A 16,160-nucleotide genomic window follows, 5' to 3' on the forward strand; every position below is an offset into this window, starting at 1 on the left:
GCTCCAGGAAGAGAACTGAACACAGTGTAATGAACTGGAGGGAGGGAATATCAGGCAAAAGAAATGTTGCCAAGTTAAGATACAATTAAAACAGTAGCTCAAGGCCATTTTCTCTGTTTTTCTAATGTGTATTAGGTCAGAAGTGAGACTTATCTTGGACATAAAGTACCAGAATATGAATAGATTCCCTGTGGGAGTGGAAGCTCTGACTTCAGTAGTGCAGCCTCCAGGTTACTGAAAGCACTGGCAGGAGCACCACAGCCCTGGCCCCATCAGCTCTCCTGCATGTGAGGGTACCCAGGAGATCCATGAGGAGAAAATGCTGAAGGAATGAGGTGGCACTCCAATACCATTACTCCTTAGCAGTCACAGCTGTGGATGCCACTGGGAGAACGGCAGACAGCAAATGGGACAAGCGTCCCTCTCAGCAGAGTGTCAGCCTCCAGCCCAGCAGTCGAGCTGTGCCCCTCAGCATTTCTCCTGTCCTCACCCCTAGGACTCCTTCTGATACCCACATGGACCCCACGGTTTTGGGGGATTTCAGGAGTGGAAACGTGCAGAGAAGCTTTGTCACACACCGGCCCCCATCCACCTCTACCTTCGCCCTCCCTCAAAAGAGCCAACCTGATTTATTTCCTTGGGTTTCAATGGCTCACTCTGTGCCTGAGAGGCATTTTGTAATTGCTTGGGATTGAAATGCTAAACGGCTTCAAATGCTGCTGGAAAGCCGGGGCTGGGACTCTCCTGGGGGATGATGTCTCCATCGCGCTGTGCCTCTAGGGTGGCTGGGCTGGGACAGACAGGGTGCCAGCCTGGACATGCAGAAAGCACAGCACATGCTGCCAAAAGCTCCAGCACCTCTCCTACCCCTGGGCTGCATCCTATAGAGCAGAGGGAAAGGAGGGAACACAACCTCTGCACCTCCTCTGCTGGGCTGCTTTGGGACACCCAGGGAAAGGGACACAGAAAGGACATGAGCTCAGGACACAGGCAGTACTTCTGTCCATATCAATGCAGTTAAAACCTGTCCATCACCTTCAATGAAAAACCTATACTGGAAGCAGAAATTTCCACACAGCTTTTTAAGTCATTGACAGCAATGTGTATATCTCTGAGGGCAGAAGGAACAGAAATTTGCTTTGCAGCCAACAACTAAGAGTGTAGATAAATTCAGTGGAGCAGAAAATTGCATCTGAACTAGGTTATAAGGGTATATCACAGTATTTTATTACACATTTGAAAAATCTGCCTGATTTTCAAAAGCTATGTCTGTGTGCTGTGAGAGCTCTGCATTTAAATTTAATTAACTTTTTAAAGGACACTCTGAAGTTATTTTTCATAATTTAAGATTTTTCTTCCTTTTTTAATTGAAACTACTTTTGTTCCTATTGTGATGAAATACAGCAATTTGCTGGGTTATTAATGATTTCTGTGTTACCCATTCTTATTTTACTGGTCTTGGAAATGACCTTAATACAAATATGCTTGATATGGAATAAATTCCACTGTACTGTGCAATACTTTGGGAATTACCAACCTTGGCAACATCTCCTTATGGACCACTGTATTGAAGGACATTACTGCATTAATTTCAAAGTCCTCTTGCTATCTCCAGTTCAAGTTAAATATACAAATGCTGTCTAGGTTCTTATACACCATATTGTAATGCTGTGCAAACATCATTGCTACAAGTGACTTATTTCTGCTGCTTTTGTTTGCAGGAAGACATACTACAGAACACTGTAAAAATATTGATTTTGAAGCCTTGATAATTGTATCCATCTGAATTAATGTAAACTCCTTTGATGTGTGCAAAGAGGGGAAGTGTCTGGTGGCTCCCAAACTGTCACCAACTGATCTGGAGAACTGCCTTCAAACATTTCACAGCAGCAGGTTGGAATAAACAGCCTAAAGAGAACACTTTCAGAATACAGGAATAAACAAATGAATTTGCCATGTTCAAAGACTAGGCAATTAATAATTAATGACTCCAAGACAATGGAATATTTGAAATACTTGCCACTTAATTAGCTGTCCAGCTCACTGCATAAGTATGTAGTTGTACTTTATTATAAAACCCCTTTTTTTTTTAATGATTTTAAATAGTAAGATTTTATTTATCTCTTTCAGACCTATGAGAGGCTTGGAAATCCCCTCCTCTAAGGACAGACAGACAGGGCAGGTTCTGCTTTCAGGGTGGCACCAGGGCAGGTTCATCCCAGCAAAGCAGGGAGGCATCTCCCAACAGGCATCTCGGAGCAGCAGCATGACCATGGCACTGGCTCAGGGGTCTGCAGGGGCACACTTCCCGCTGAAGGGGATGGGGCCAGAGTAAAAGCACACAGCTCTATCCACACTTGACAGGACACTATGAAGGTTTAAGACCTGTGTGAAAATTGGGATCTTCCCCCGTCTTAAAAGGAAGTTGTTTATTATCCAGACCAAGTGCTACCTTGTCAATACCACTGTATCTGTCACATACTCCTCTTAAGAGCATCCAAAGGAAAAATCTCCTTACACTTATTTTAATTAACAACGTGAAGAGCAGCCAAGCTTTAACATTACCTTTCAGAAGTAAGGGCATGAAGGGGATTTTCGGAGATTTCATTTTCTTGAATGCATCTCTGTAAGCTTTGTGATTCAGAGAAGGATCCTACAAAACCATTTGAGTAATAGACAGAAAAATCAATAGGCTATAAAAAGAGCAATTCTAAATCCATTACAGGCTTATGATCTGAACATGATTTAGATATAAAAGGTTTCTTTGGGATGCAAGGTAGCTCAAGGTTTTCTAAGCTAGCCGACATGCTAAACTGAACAGGAACGTAAACAGTGAAAGGAACAAAAGCAATTATGTTCCTCTAGATGAAGCAGTGCTAAATTGAGAGGAAACTGCAGAATAGATTCACTTGGACTGCTCTGTAATTTCCCCACAAATTTCTATTAGCAAAATCTCTTACTATATAGCACAAAAGGTATGCCCGAATGTATTGCTGATTAACTTCTTTAAAAAAACCCAAAACAAACATCACCAAACAGCACCAAAAAAATCCCAATAAAAACTGCTTTAAGATCCATGGAGCACATTGGAGACTTTCAAAGAAAACAAGGTAGTATGTTTCAGTGGCATTGTGTAGGCAATTCAAAAAGTCATCTCAATTTCCAATGTAAACACCAGCTCACACAGAATCTTTAAAACACATTCATTTATAATGAACTCCAAGTACAGAAGCATGACAGCTGGTAAAGGCTGGATCTGCTGTTCCCTGTGCCAGGCAGTGATCTTACCATGCACCCACTTCCGTGACAGCCAGAGGAAACATTTGTTTCTTCTGCTTTGATAATGCTGACAAACACCCTCAAGCCTCAGATTTTGACATTTATTTTTTAAAACTTGAACTGGTCTCTTTTTCTCCTGATCTGCAGCATATTGTTCCAGATAAAGGTTGATTAGCTACCAGAGAAAAAGAACAGTTCCCAAATTGACGCTGGTGATACTACTTTTTCCTCTCTCTGCCCTTCCTCCCTCTGTCAGGCACAGAGCCTCTTTCCTTTTCATGTTTGCAGACCACCTCGGAGCTCTGGAGAGCCACGTTGCCTTCAGCAAATCACAGATCTGACATGACAAGTCCAACTCCAGACAATAACAGGCAGACTCCAAATAAATTAGGAAGAAGGAAGGCAGGTGAAGCTAGCAATACTCTTCTACTGTCAACACCATACTTACCGTCAAACTTTCAAGTTCAGTGAAAAGTTTCTTGAACTTCCCAGGAATTTTCTGAAGTGTTGGTAAACAGAGAGGGAAAGGAAAAAAAAAGAAAAAAAAAAAAAAAGATAATTTTATTTAGGCAGAAAAATGCTAAGGCATTTTTTTCCATGAGACTGCTCTGGGTGAAGTGCCTGCTGAAAGCACCAACACATGCACTTAACCTCAGCTCCCAGGGCCCCAATCACAGACCACGTTCAGTGCAATGCCAGCAAGGAACTGGGTCCTGCAGCCTCGTCTTGGGGATGTGCATCCTTCTTTTATGGAAACTGCTTGTTAGAAGCTGGTTTTACTTTCTTCCCCAGCTTCCACGATTAAACATCCATATCAAGTTAGATCAGTAACACAGGTTGAGAATTCAGAAACTGACCACATCCATGTTAAATCATTTGTTGTAATCAATCTTGCCCCAGAACATGGGTTCTAGAAATTAACAGGTGTCACACTCAGTGCTGTTTTATACATCACACCAGTGCTGATCAGGGTTAACACTGGCAAATACTGGTGCTGAAGTGAGACATTTCCTTAATAAACTCTGTCTCTGGTATCTGCTCCTAATCCCACAGAGAGGTGCATAAAACACTTTCTAAGGGAGCCCAGGCACAAACTACTGTCTTGCCCCTCACGCCAACACCTGCTCTACTCCACAAGCATTAATCTTCTTTGTCTCCAAGATGCTTTAATGGATTCACATCACTACACTCAAAGCAATTATTTGCAATGTAAATTTTCATGCTGGTATTTCAGACTTGAAGAATGGTGTGTGGACCTTAAAGCCTGTCTATTTTTTCCAGCCATAGTAGTTAGTCTAGTAAAAGAGATCCACTCTTAATACAAATCCTGTCTGTCCTTAGATCCTGACAGCTACAGTGACAATACCAAGAGAAAAGAGATTTAGAATAATTAGATTAAGTGGATATGTACAATTAAAATGCTAAAATTATTGAACATTGAACTGCAATTTCACGTTTTTTTCTATCTTAAATCAGGGAAAGCGAGGCTCACTAAAACACTGGATACCTGTAGGAAAAAAAGGTGGAATATACTAGGAAGCATACTACTTGTTTAAAAAATCAGGTGCAGAGCCAATGTGATTTAGTCTAAATGGCTGCTTAAATATAGGTTGTTTCATTTACATGTGTAAGTAATTATAATTAATTTAAAAACATTGCTCTACTTTCTAGAAGTCACATTACTAATGCAAATAACCTTCTGCTTTTGAAACTTCCAGTGCAATGAAGTTTTACAAATAAAAAAAAGAAAGGGTGCGACTTGATAAATATTTTACACACAGAAACGTGACATGTTTACAGCGGTACAAATGCAGATGCACTCTTTGTTCTGACAAGCAACATGTTCTGCTCTTCCTGAGAGAAGTCCACTGGCAGCACATGATCTCCAGAGGCCTCAGCACAGAGCAGAGCTCTGCGTGGCTCTGTGCAGGACAGATCAGCATCCTTGCCTTTCAGACCACTCTTGGTCTCTTCCACTCTCCTACCAGAGCCCAGAGAAATGCAATGAAGGCAACTTAGGAGGAGGCCAGGGCAAATGTTCCCCAGAAAAGTGTTTTAGAGCTATCAGAGGCAAGGGTTTCTGTATCATCGTCCTCAGGTATGTAGTTTCTCTAAAACTTTTACTTTATCTTTTAAGTCAGCTCTTCCTTGCCTATCTGACTCCCTGTAAACAGTCCTTGCTCCTCTGTGTGTCAAAGCCTCAGACATACAAGTGATGCTTCCATATGTGTGGTTTCAGCTGAAGGGGCAGACTTTGCTCTGGACAGTGTCAGACAGGTTTGTAAATCTCTGATGGCCCTCTGGTCCCAGCTGCTGGTGCTCAGGCATATTTCCAAGGCAGGAGATCAGCTCTTCTCTGTGTTACAGATTGATATTTTTGGGGTACTGCCCACCTGTGGTGTTAAGGGCATGAAGGAGGGATAAGGCTTCAACCCACCCTGCTCAATTACCCCCTCCCCAGTATTTGGTTCATCAGCAGATACAGTAAACTTGCAGACACTGTAATTCAACATAGATGCTATTTGGATGGAAACAAAAAAATCACAACATAAATACAGATCCCGGTGGGTCCCTCCTTTAAACTCATGCCCTGTGTAGCAACCAGTAGCTTTTTAAGAAAATAATCTCTGTTCTCCAGTATGCTCCTTATTCATGGTTCATCTTCCAACTTTGTTGTTTAAGACGAGCAGCTGCAAAAAAAAGCTGATGAAAGACAACTAAAGAAGGTTTATTTCTACTTTGTTGTTTTGGCTTTTTAATTAACTTATTCCATAATAAGGTATTGCTTGTTTGGAGCCACCTTTGTAAGACTTTCTGTTTTGACATCTACTTAAAATGCTAGAATAATTGATTTTGTTTTAAGGGGATAAGATCTCCATGCTTTGTTCTTATTTAAAACTCTGGAAGGACACATTTAGGTGAGTTTTTTTAATATCTGTGTATCTAAGGTTTCAGGTCACAAAGAATTTTCTCCACCAACACTCCCTCCATGTTTGATTTCAGCATGAAAAATTAATAATCATAAAGAAAAGATAATTCACCAGTATACAGCCTTTGTGCAAAATGCTTTTGACAGTGTCTGAAAGATATAAAGATGTGTCTTACCTCCCAGGTCTGAGACAGCCGGCTGACAGATGCAGTGTTGAGACCCATAACAATTGCAAAGAATGAATTCAGATTTCTTTGGGCTTTACAGCTGAGGAATGAAAATATGATTTTTTTTGTACTCAGAATCAGCGATAAATGGAATGCACACGTATCCTAGGTTACTGAGTCTCATTTCAACCCTCAGCACTAACACACAATCATCTTCCACATAATGAACTCATTAAATGTCCTCTCATAACCACCTGCAGTCTAGGTGATGGGGTCTCTAAGAAGTTTTTTAGAAAACGTTCTACTGTCTCATCAACCCTGTTGTTGGCAGGTTAATTTTTTCACTTTGCTGTCAAAAGTAATTTTCCCTTTTCAATGTTCAAGTTACTCCCAGCTGTCCTTTACCATACAGAATAATTCCTTGACCTCTATTCTGTTGTATAATAAATATTTTCATTCTCTTTTTCATCTTTTCTGTAAATTGTACAACATAGGCTCCTTCAATTTCTCTTTGTAGTTGTGGCCTGCAATTTTCTTTTCCATATTGTTATTATCCTTCATTGAATTCTTTGTAATTTATTTTAACTCATATTTAACTCTTATTTCCTTCACTACTTTCTCATGTAGTGAGACAGTGGGGAGGGAAAAAGAAATATAATTACTGTTGTACATTCTTATGCAAGCATAAAACAAACAGCAAATTATTTATTTGGAACAGCATCACATTTTGTCCTTTCTTTTAATTTGTCATCTATTATCACCCAAGGACCTCTGTCACAGTGCTGTTCTTTACAATCATGCATTTATTTCTTCAGCTCGGTATTAGCATTCTGTAGCTGAATTACTTGGCATCTATCTAAATTAAATCTTATCCTACTGTTGTTTGCACATGCCACTAGACTCCTTAGATAATTTTTTTTTCTATCTATCTATCTTCCAATGCATTTGCAATCCCTCATCATTTTTATTGTCTGAAAATCTGGTTAGTGTTCAATTTACATATGCCTATAAACCAGTTGCAGCTAGTACTGGTTCCAGTACAGGTCTCAATTTGCTCGATTCCTCTATTTTTTGACATTTTACTGTATACAATCAGACCATGCTTATTTCTAGTTCATTAGGAAACTTGAAATCCTAAAATACTGAGTTCTTTTAAAACAAAAATATTGCCCTGTCTCTTGCAGCTTTTTGGAGACCATACAAATATATATGGGCGCATTTGTGTGTGAGAGTGTGAATCCTCTTTTAAGACAATTTAAAGTGTGAATGAATCCACTGGCTTCACTGGGATTTATCATCAGGGAAAAGTACATGCCAAGGCCTTAGCCTGGAAAATGGCCAGAAGTTGTTACAAGTTTTATAAAGCCTGTCCTTATCACAGTGTACTATCTTGAGACAGTGTATTTCTCACTTCACTTCAGCTGTCTTCAAGTTAATCCTAACTTTGTTGCTTAGATTCTTTTTATCATTAAAGCCAGGCAGCTCCCAAAGGCAACTCATTTCAAAACAAGGAAGGTGTCCAGTGCAGCCTGCATGAACTTTCTGTTGGGTGGGCCCACTCCTCACAGCAAGCAGTGGAGAGAAGGGATGGATGTCTCTCACAGCCAGCCACTGCTTGCTTGGGGAGCAAAAAGCTGCTGTTGTAATCTTTTCATTCTAACCTTACGTTGACTTGTTTCTTTAACTCCCCAGGATGTTTTTTTTTCTAATGACATGCTAATTAATTTTGTTTATTGAACCACTTGCCTTCTCTTTTAGACTACTCATCAACAGAAGCGTATGGATTTGTTTTCCAAAAACTCTGTCTCCCTTTTAAGTAGTGACGCACTCGTGTAAAATGCATTCCTCAACAGCAAAGCACACAGATGATGGACGTGAAATCTTTGTCCTGGTGGTTTCCTACCAGACAAAGATTCCTGGCTGAATCTGTGAGCAGAGAACAGGGAGCAGCCAGAGCACTTCATAGCTCCCTCCTTCTCTGCCATAGTCATAAACAAAACAGGAGGGCTGCTTGGCTTGTCTCATGATGTGTTTAGCACACCATCCTTCCACCCTAATTGCTCCTCTCTCATCAACTGTTCTAGAACTGATGAGATACAGTGGTGTGTTCATTTCGAAAGCAGCTTTTATGATTAAAAAAAAAAAATCTTGTGAAAACTACACACTCTCTTATTTCATCATCTACATTCTCCAGTGATGGGTGCTTCTGCAATTCACGGGGAGAGCCTGTCTACGGCTTACTGACACCTGTATTTAGTCTCCATAACTTTGGCTTTTCACTTAACAGAATGGAATCAATAAAAATAGAGCAACACTTTAATCTGGTGACAAATATATTCTTATCCATGACTGACACAACCTTTTCCTGAGATGCAAATTAATGCCACAATGGTGCAAGCAAGGCACCTAGAAACAACCATTTTTTGGCCTTTGATATGGCAGAAAATGAACATATTACTGGATACCACACAACTTGCAAACTAAATCGGATCACATTTATGAGTTACACTAGATTAGATTAGAAGAATTAATTTCTCTAAAGGCACTGCTTCAGCAGAGAACAGTCCTTTCTATGTAAGTGCCTTGCAAATTAAATCAGCCCAGTCGATGAAGGGAACAATTTATACATTTTCCACGAACATGCATATTCAAATATTGCAGAAGACCAACAAGTGGAGAGAGAGGTGAGGAGGATGATTGCACATATTTAAATTGCTCCATTTCCTTGGTTACTAAGACAAAGCGTGATTACAGAGAAAATAAATCTGTGTATAGTAGATATTTGCATTCTGTTGCAAGACATAGAATAAATGCCAGTACTACTTAGTAACAGTGAAAGAGTAGACTGTCAAATCTAACATATGAAAAAGCTACCCCTCCAATAAGTAAAGGAGTACTCCAGAGAGGATTACATGGGGCAACAGCTTATTGCAGTTAGGCTCCTCTCTAAAGGCAGGACTTTCAAGTTCCTAGCAGAATGTCTTGGTTTCTATCTAGTTGTGTGTGACTGTTTTGCTGCCAAAACAGTTCCATCATACAGTCCTCAGGTTATCTCAGCTCAGAAGAAGCCATCTCTGCACCATCAGGGATGTTGCAGCTGACACTGCAGACACAGCAGCTAAGCTGCCAGGGGAGATTTGAGCAGCACACACTCCACCAGGCCTAGTTTTGACCAGGCTCTGCTGTTATCTGTTGTTATCTACGGACCGTTTTATTTAGGAATGTTTACTACACTATCAAAACACAGGATGACGAATGAGTTTTCCTTCCTTTTTTCTCTACCTACTTTTTGCCAAACAAACCATGTGAATTCAAGGATTTATCTTGCAATGCCAGCAACTTACTGGGCAGCGATCTTGATGAACTTTTTCACTAGCTGTACACGTTTGCAGAGCTGGCTACAGAGGAGTATCTCGGTGGCAACCCAAAGCTGGACCTCGTTGCATCTTTGAAGCAGAAGACTGAGATTCTCAGTGTTTTCAGCACTGCCCTGTCTGCTGAACGTGAAGTATATCAGCTCTTGCTGGAAGACAGGGACAACATCATTAGGGATATAAAAACAATTTAAATATAAATGAACTGTAAATTATTTAGAACTATGTTTTTGAAACAAGGTCTGGTCACAAATGGTTACTTTTTCATTATCCATGAGCCAATCACAAATGGTTCAGGTTTGGCTTAGCAAAATTACAGAAGGCAGGTGGACTGGAAATCCTGCAAGATATGCTCTTCTTGTTAGAATTCCCAAGGTTCCATTTCTGGCTACAGCCAGGTATATGACATAAAAAATCTATTTCTGTATGTCATCACTTCTGTTCCAGTATAAAAAATCAACCATATCAAACCACTGCAGAATCTGAAAATTTTCTCTTCAAACTTGTTTCTGTATTAGACAATTTTTAATCAATAGAAGTGTGGGTCATGATTTCCGTTTAAAAAAAAATACAAAAATGCCAAATGTGGCCAGTTTCAAATTTAAAGTGTCTAAACAGAATAAAAGAACCCAAAATGAAAGAAAAGGAAAGCATCTGGTGAAAACCAAGGCAATTTCACATTCATTTTCTCAAAAAGCCAACATGCTTTTCAGTAAACGGTACTTTCAAGAGAGCTTTTCTACTGTTAACTGCGTTTTACTCAACAACCCAAACTAGAACCTATCAAAGTCATTGAAACAACCCAATGGGCCCTGAAGTGCACCATTACCTCATTTAATAAAGCCTGCCCAGTATTCTTCATCTCACTGAAGCCTAACAAGAACAAGGACAGTAATGTGACCATCTGAATTGCTGAAACTGTGAATTCTTTTGTGGCTAAAGTGATATGAAAGAGTTATTTCTGGAATCCCATATTTACTGAAACACTATCAAGTGCATAGGACATTTTGCATATGTAAGCCATTCACAGAGAAGGGTTTTAGAAAATAATCATGGTCTTTTACTCTTTTGAGGCAAATCTCAATAAAAATATGAGATGCCCAAACACAGGGAAGTTACAAACCTCTGACAATTCTTTTCAGTCTCAAGGACTGCAAGACAACTCCTGGACCTGTGACCACTACTGACAGCTGCCAAATCATGTTGTCATGACAGTGAAGCAAGCAACCAGGAGTACCAATGCTCCAAAATGCATCACAATGATGCAATGCTGCAGACAGTAATATACCTGGAAGTGGATGTGGTGCTTCTTACCTCATGAATTGCATTGAAGAGGCTCCAATCAAAGTTTGTTAGTTCTAAGGCAAGATCCCAGGTGTTAATTCCCAAAATCCTCACAGATCTTTGCTGCAATTCCTCATTTTCAGAAAACGGGCTCTAAATGAACAGACAAGAGCAAAACAAATTCCTCAAGAAATGCCAAAGGTTCTGCAATGAAAAAGTTACTGGACTAAGGTACCAAACAGAGCTGAGCAGGTAATCTTCTCTAAGTGCACTCTGAGGGCTTTTTTCCCCACTAATCAAAATGAAGGAGCTATAACCTATTTAATAAATAGCTTGAAATGGGAAATGGGTCAATAGGATCAATGATTTGCTTTGGAGAGTGAGGCCTTCTCCCCCTCTCCTTCTCTCTCCCTCTCCCAACCTTGAATATAAAACACTGGCCAAGCAGACAGCATAATAAAAATAAAATCCCTCAAACTATCAGAAAATAAAATCTAAATTAAGACATCAGTAAATTTTATGATATAAAAGAATCATTCTAAAAACATATTGCTTTAAGAATAAACGCACATAACTTGCCCTCCAGTCCACTTTTACAAATAACATAAATCCATATATTTTATGATTAATCTACCCCAAATATAATCAACAAAGAGTAAAATGCTGTGGGTTCTGATTCATAAAAGTTACTTAGTATATTACTGTGGTACTGCTGGTGTTCAGGGTCATTTGACATTTCCATTATTAGCTGGAATTTTCGAAGTTTTGCATTTCTCTTGATTTTTTTAACCTCATCAGTCTGAAACTTGGCACATGAACCTTCTGCCACGATGGAAGATTATTCTTACCAGTTAAGCCATTACTTTGGTGCTATATTTCAGACAGTTACATTAGGTTTTGCAATTTTTATTATGTAATTAATGAAACTAGGTTGGCTGTCACCTGTCTATGCTGGAAACCTTCCCTTGATATTCACATTTTTAGAGATGGCTCGAAAGCCAGAGATAATGGGGATGACAGATTACAATGATAGTGGCATGTCAGCTCTTCGGGGCACATTGATCCGACAAAATGTAAATAGACATTTCTCATCCTGAGGATGAATGCACAGATCCTAGCGGCGCTGACAACACGGAGAAGTCAGCTGCGATACAGCCCCGACTCTTTCCTGGAAACATCTGCATAATTAGCAGAAAACTACTGAAGTTCCTGACTATGCCCGCCTCACTGAGGTTTTGGGAAAGCATGGAGGCAGGGAGGCTGCAATCCTGGTTTCTGAAGACAGAGGGAAGGATGAGAGAGATCTGCTGCCTCTCGATCCGCTGACCTTCCCAGCGCCGGCGAGAGGATGGAGAGAAGACAGGCAGAAGGAAAGGAGGAGGACACACCCCCAGTGGTACACACCAGCTGGCACAACACAGGGGTCACACTGATGGGTCTTGTGGAACTCACACGACATCTATTTCCACATGGAGTAATTCCAGGGAATTTGTTTACCACTCTGTATGATTATTTACCAGCCAAAGTGCTACAGAGGCACAAGGCAGGGCGGGGAGGAAAGAGTCACAAGAGCCCTGAATAATCCTCATCCCATCTATTCTGGTACAAACACAGGTCAGTTTTTCCAGGCTGATGTAGATTGCAAGATTTAAGCTGCACAGAAGCTTTGGTTTATTTAAAATTGATGAACAAATTCCATTACTGTTCAGTCAACTGCTGTTAATGAAAGTTGTTTTTTTTTTTTAAGGAATAGAGCAGCTCAGTAAGCTTTAGTAAGGAAGCAAAAAATAAATTCTGCATTGAAAAAGCCCTCGGAGCAGAGTACTAAGGTTTTGATTTGGAGTCAGACAAACAAAAAATGGGAAATATGCAATACCAATCCTTACCAAAGAATCAGTCAGATCTTTTCGGTATACAAACATACGACTGGATGACTCCAAAGATTTTGAGATAGCCAAATCATTTGGTTGTAGCTCATGTTTTTCTGTAAAAACAGCAAAAAACCAGAAGTTTCAGAACAGGAGTAAAAGCTGTATATCAGAAATAAAGGTACAATTGTATTTGTGAAGCCACATCAACTTCTTAGAAGGTAACTAGGCATCAAATTCAGTCTCTGTAGGGACCAATCATCTCCACCCTGCTCAGGCAAGATAAAGGCAAGGTATCTCTGATAGCACAAAAACTTCCTGCTTCTGCTTTTCAAACTGCACTTCACATAGAACAGAAAGAAATCCCGAAACCATCGGGTCTAGCCTCCCATGCTTTATAGAACATTTAATTTGAACCCAGTGTATCTAGAATAAATGTAGTGAATTTTGTTAGAGCAGAGTGTCTCAGCCTCCAGAGACTGAGCTGTTGTGTGTCACTGGAGACAAAACCAGGGGTGGAGATTAAATCAGTAGCCACAGACACTGAACAGGAAAAGAAGTTTAAAGGATCCCATCACCATGAAATTCACCCCACAGAGCAGTAACACAGTATTTACAGTAATTCTTCCATACTTAGAGCAAATAATTTAGGAAATATCTGAGTAAAACAGAACACTGGTAGCAAAGGGTAAGGACTTTTTTCCCTCCAGTCCAGAGTACTGGTTCGGCTCTGTGGAATCTTGAATGAACTAGAGAAAGGTGTTTGGGGGTAAATAAAGCAAAACTACAAACACAGCTTAAAAACTGCCTTGCATAAACTGTCACTTCCTGAGGGTTCCAAGTAATCCTCTGGAGACCAGATACATGGTAGACCCAAAACTACACCAAGAACACTGACAGCTACTCTGGACTCTTCATTGCCCATGAGGAGTAGGACCAGGAGAAGGCTGAGAGCCAAATAAAATTTCAGACAGTTTTCCTTTTTATCCATGCTCACTTATCCATTGATGCACAGATACATTAGCTGAACTATAATTATGGTTTTTGCAAGGTAATTTTGAATAAAGAGCTTGCTTATCCATTATTGGCGTACAATAAAAACAGGCTCTTCAATGCTCATACTGCTGCCCTCCAAGTGGATGAAAGACAAGAGTTCTGAGTCACACAAATAGCAAAAACACAAAGCAGAAAAAAAAAAAAGCATAGCAGGTTGGTGTTTATTACTTGCAGTACAGGATGAAGAAGAAAAAAGTTACTGATATTGTTGTATTTCAAATTAACTCAGGCAATGTAACCAAATAACATTTTAGGGGTTATAAAGGTCATGTACAAATGGCTTTCCTACTATACCTGCATTTTATTTACTGTTTCTCATTGAACAACCAAGTGGCAACCACTTCAATTTTGTGGCTTTCCTGGGAACCAATATACTATGTTTTATTATTTATGAATGGTTGGTTTTCTTTAGCTAAGCAGGCAGTTAGAACCAGATTTATTGCTATCAGAGCAAAACTTGACCTGCTCTTGAACAGGAGAGAAAGACCTGAAAAACAACAGCAGCAGAGTGATTTTGCAGTGCTGTGAAATGCACTGGAGGTGAGTTTGGGCACACCAAAAATAGTAAAAAGAGTATGCCTGAAAATTATGCAGCCTGATGGCCAGGACACCCATGTGTAATGTTCCCAATGGCTGCTCTGTGCCCAGGACCTCAGCACCCAGAGCAGGGCACCATCTCCCTGACACCCACACCAGTGCACTCAAAACCAGGTTTATTTAATTGAGCTCAGCATGGGGGAAAAAAACTGTGACCTTCCAGTTCTGAATCAAAGATATGAACAGAACAAGCCAGCACTTGTGTGTATTTCATCTAACTAGACTGACAAAGCAGCAATGAGTGCTGTAACTTAAAAGATGCATCCTTTCTCTTAGGGGATCAATAGCAACTAATGTTATCTGAGAATATTGCCAAGATATTCTACGCTGTTAGTTCCTTTGTAGATACAGCTTCACAACTCTATGCACCTAGTTAAATTACTTCCAAAAAACACCACAACGATCAGAACAATCTGACCAAGGAGCTTGAGACCTGCCAAAGACCAAAGAAGATCTTGGGACTTTGGCTGGTCCCTAGTAACACTCCACAATCACTATAGTCATTCTTAAAAAAGAAATAAGCCCTTCTATTTAACTACTAACACTAAAACAATAGGCAAAAGATGTCAGCTGCTGCCTACATAATATTGCTGAGACTGCTACCAGTATTTCAATTGTGCAAATACATATCTTCCTCCTTTCAGCTCAAGAATATTTGTTGCCTATGGCATAAATGAGGAAACAACCATGCCTATAGTATTTGCTATTCCCATCTCTATTTTCAAGGCAAACCATGCCTCATTGCCTTCAAAATTAATTTAAATTCCAAAATAGGAGATTCATCTGTGAAAAAGAAATAAAACCTTGCAATACTGCTGGAGATTGAGAGTTCTTTACACTCCCTTCCCAGCCAGGAGATGCTACATCCCACAGTACCCAAGAAAGAACTGTTGCCATGGAAACAAGTCTCTGGGAAGCAGCTTCTCATTGTTCCCCTGGTCATCCAGCTGTGGGCCCACAGAGGAACAGCTGTATCCTTGCATCAGAAAATGCCAGCCCTCCCTTACCTGACGCAATAAAAGGTAAGTAATCAGATGGAGGGAAGTTACTTACCACCAGAGAAGGAGACTGTCACCAGCGCCAACTCCTCCTCCGGGTACTGGATCTTTTCTGCCACAATCTTCAGAATCTCCTGAGCTGAAGTGGACACTTGAGCTTTCACACTGACATAGGAGTGCTCTGTTATATACACACGGCAGAAAACTGCACAAAGGAACAAAGACATGCTCAGCTGTAGGCAGAGAGACCTGAACAGAGCAAAGAACAAACTTGCAGACCCCACCACAGCAATGCCTCAGCTGCCTGGCTGCTGTAGGAAGGGCAGTCACTGCACCCTGACACAAAGGACATGAAACTAAGCCTAAACATCACCATTTCCCCCCTCCCCCCTTCCTGTCCCTGAGAAATGAGAGAGGCAGGCAAATGGAAACATAGACTCCCACAGCAATACCTATTTAAGATTTCCTACACTGAGGATTTGTCACAGACAACTTCCTTCACTGCCTATCTTCTCTGAAACTCAGCTGTTGCCATTTTTTCTCCCTTCATTTTAGGTTCAGACAAATCAGTGCCCTTTCAGTATACTTCATGTCTGCTGCAGAAATTA

The 16,160-nt window shown here is 40.4% G+C and overlaps 1 protein-coding gene across 1 annotated transcript in view; it reads right to left on the bottom strand.

Moving 5' to 3' along the window:
* RAPGEF5 (Rap guanine nucleotide exchange factor 5) overlaps positions 1-16,160 on the bottom strand; it is a 155,552-nt gene that overhangs the window by 11,433 nt on the left and 127,959 nt on the right. Inside the window, exons 17-23 of the mRNA XM_064412141.1 lie at positions 15,608-15,757; positions 12,920-13,017; positions 11,064-11,186; positions 9,720-9,898; positions 6,385-6,475; positions 3,728-3,778; positions 2,566-2,653 (exon numbers count right to left, since the gene is read on the bottom strand). Of these exons, the coding sequence (XP_064268211.1) occupies positions 2,566-2,653; positions 3,728-3,778; positions 6,385-6,475; positions 9,720-9,898; positions 11,064-11,186; positions 12,920-13,017; positions 15,608-15,757 (780 nt within the window). The remainder of the gene's footprint in view (positions 1-2,565; positions 2,654-3,727; positions 3,779-6,384; positions 6,476-9,719; positions 9,899-11,063; positions 11,187-12,919; positions 13,018-15,607; positions 15,758-16,160) is intronic.

Source organism: Passer domesticus, chromosome 1 (assembly GCF_036417665.1).
Source record: "Passer domesticus isolate bPasDom1 chromosome 1, bPasDom1.hap1, whole genome shotgun sequence".
Lineage (NCBI taxonomy): Eukaryota > Metazoa > Chordata > Aves > Passeriformes > Passeridae > Passer > Passer domesticus.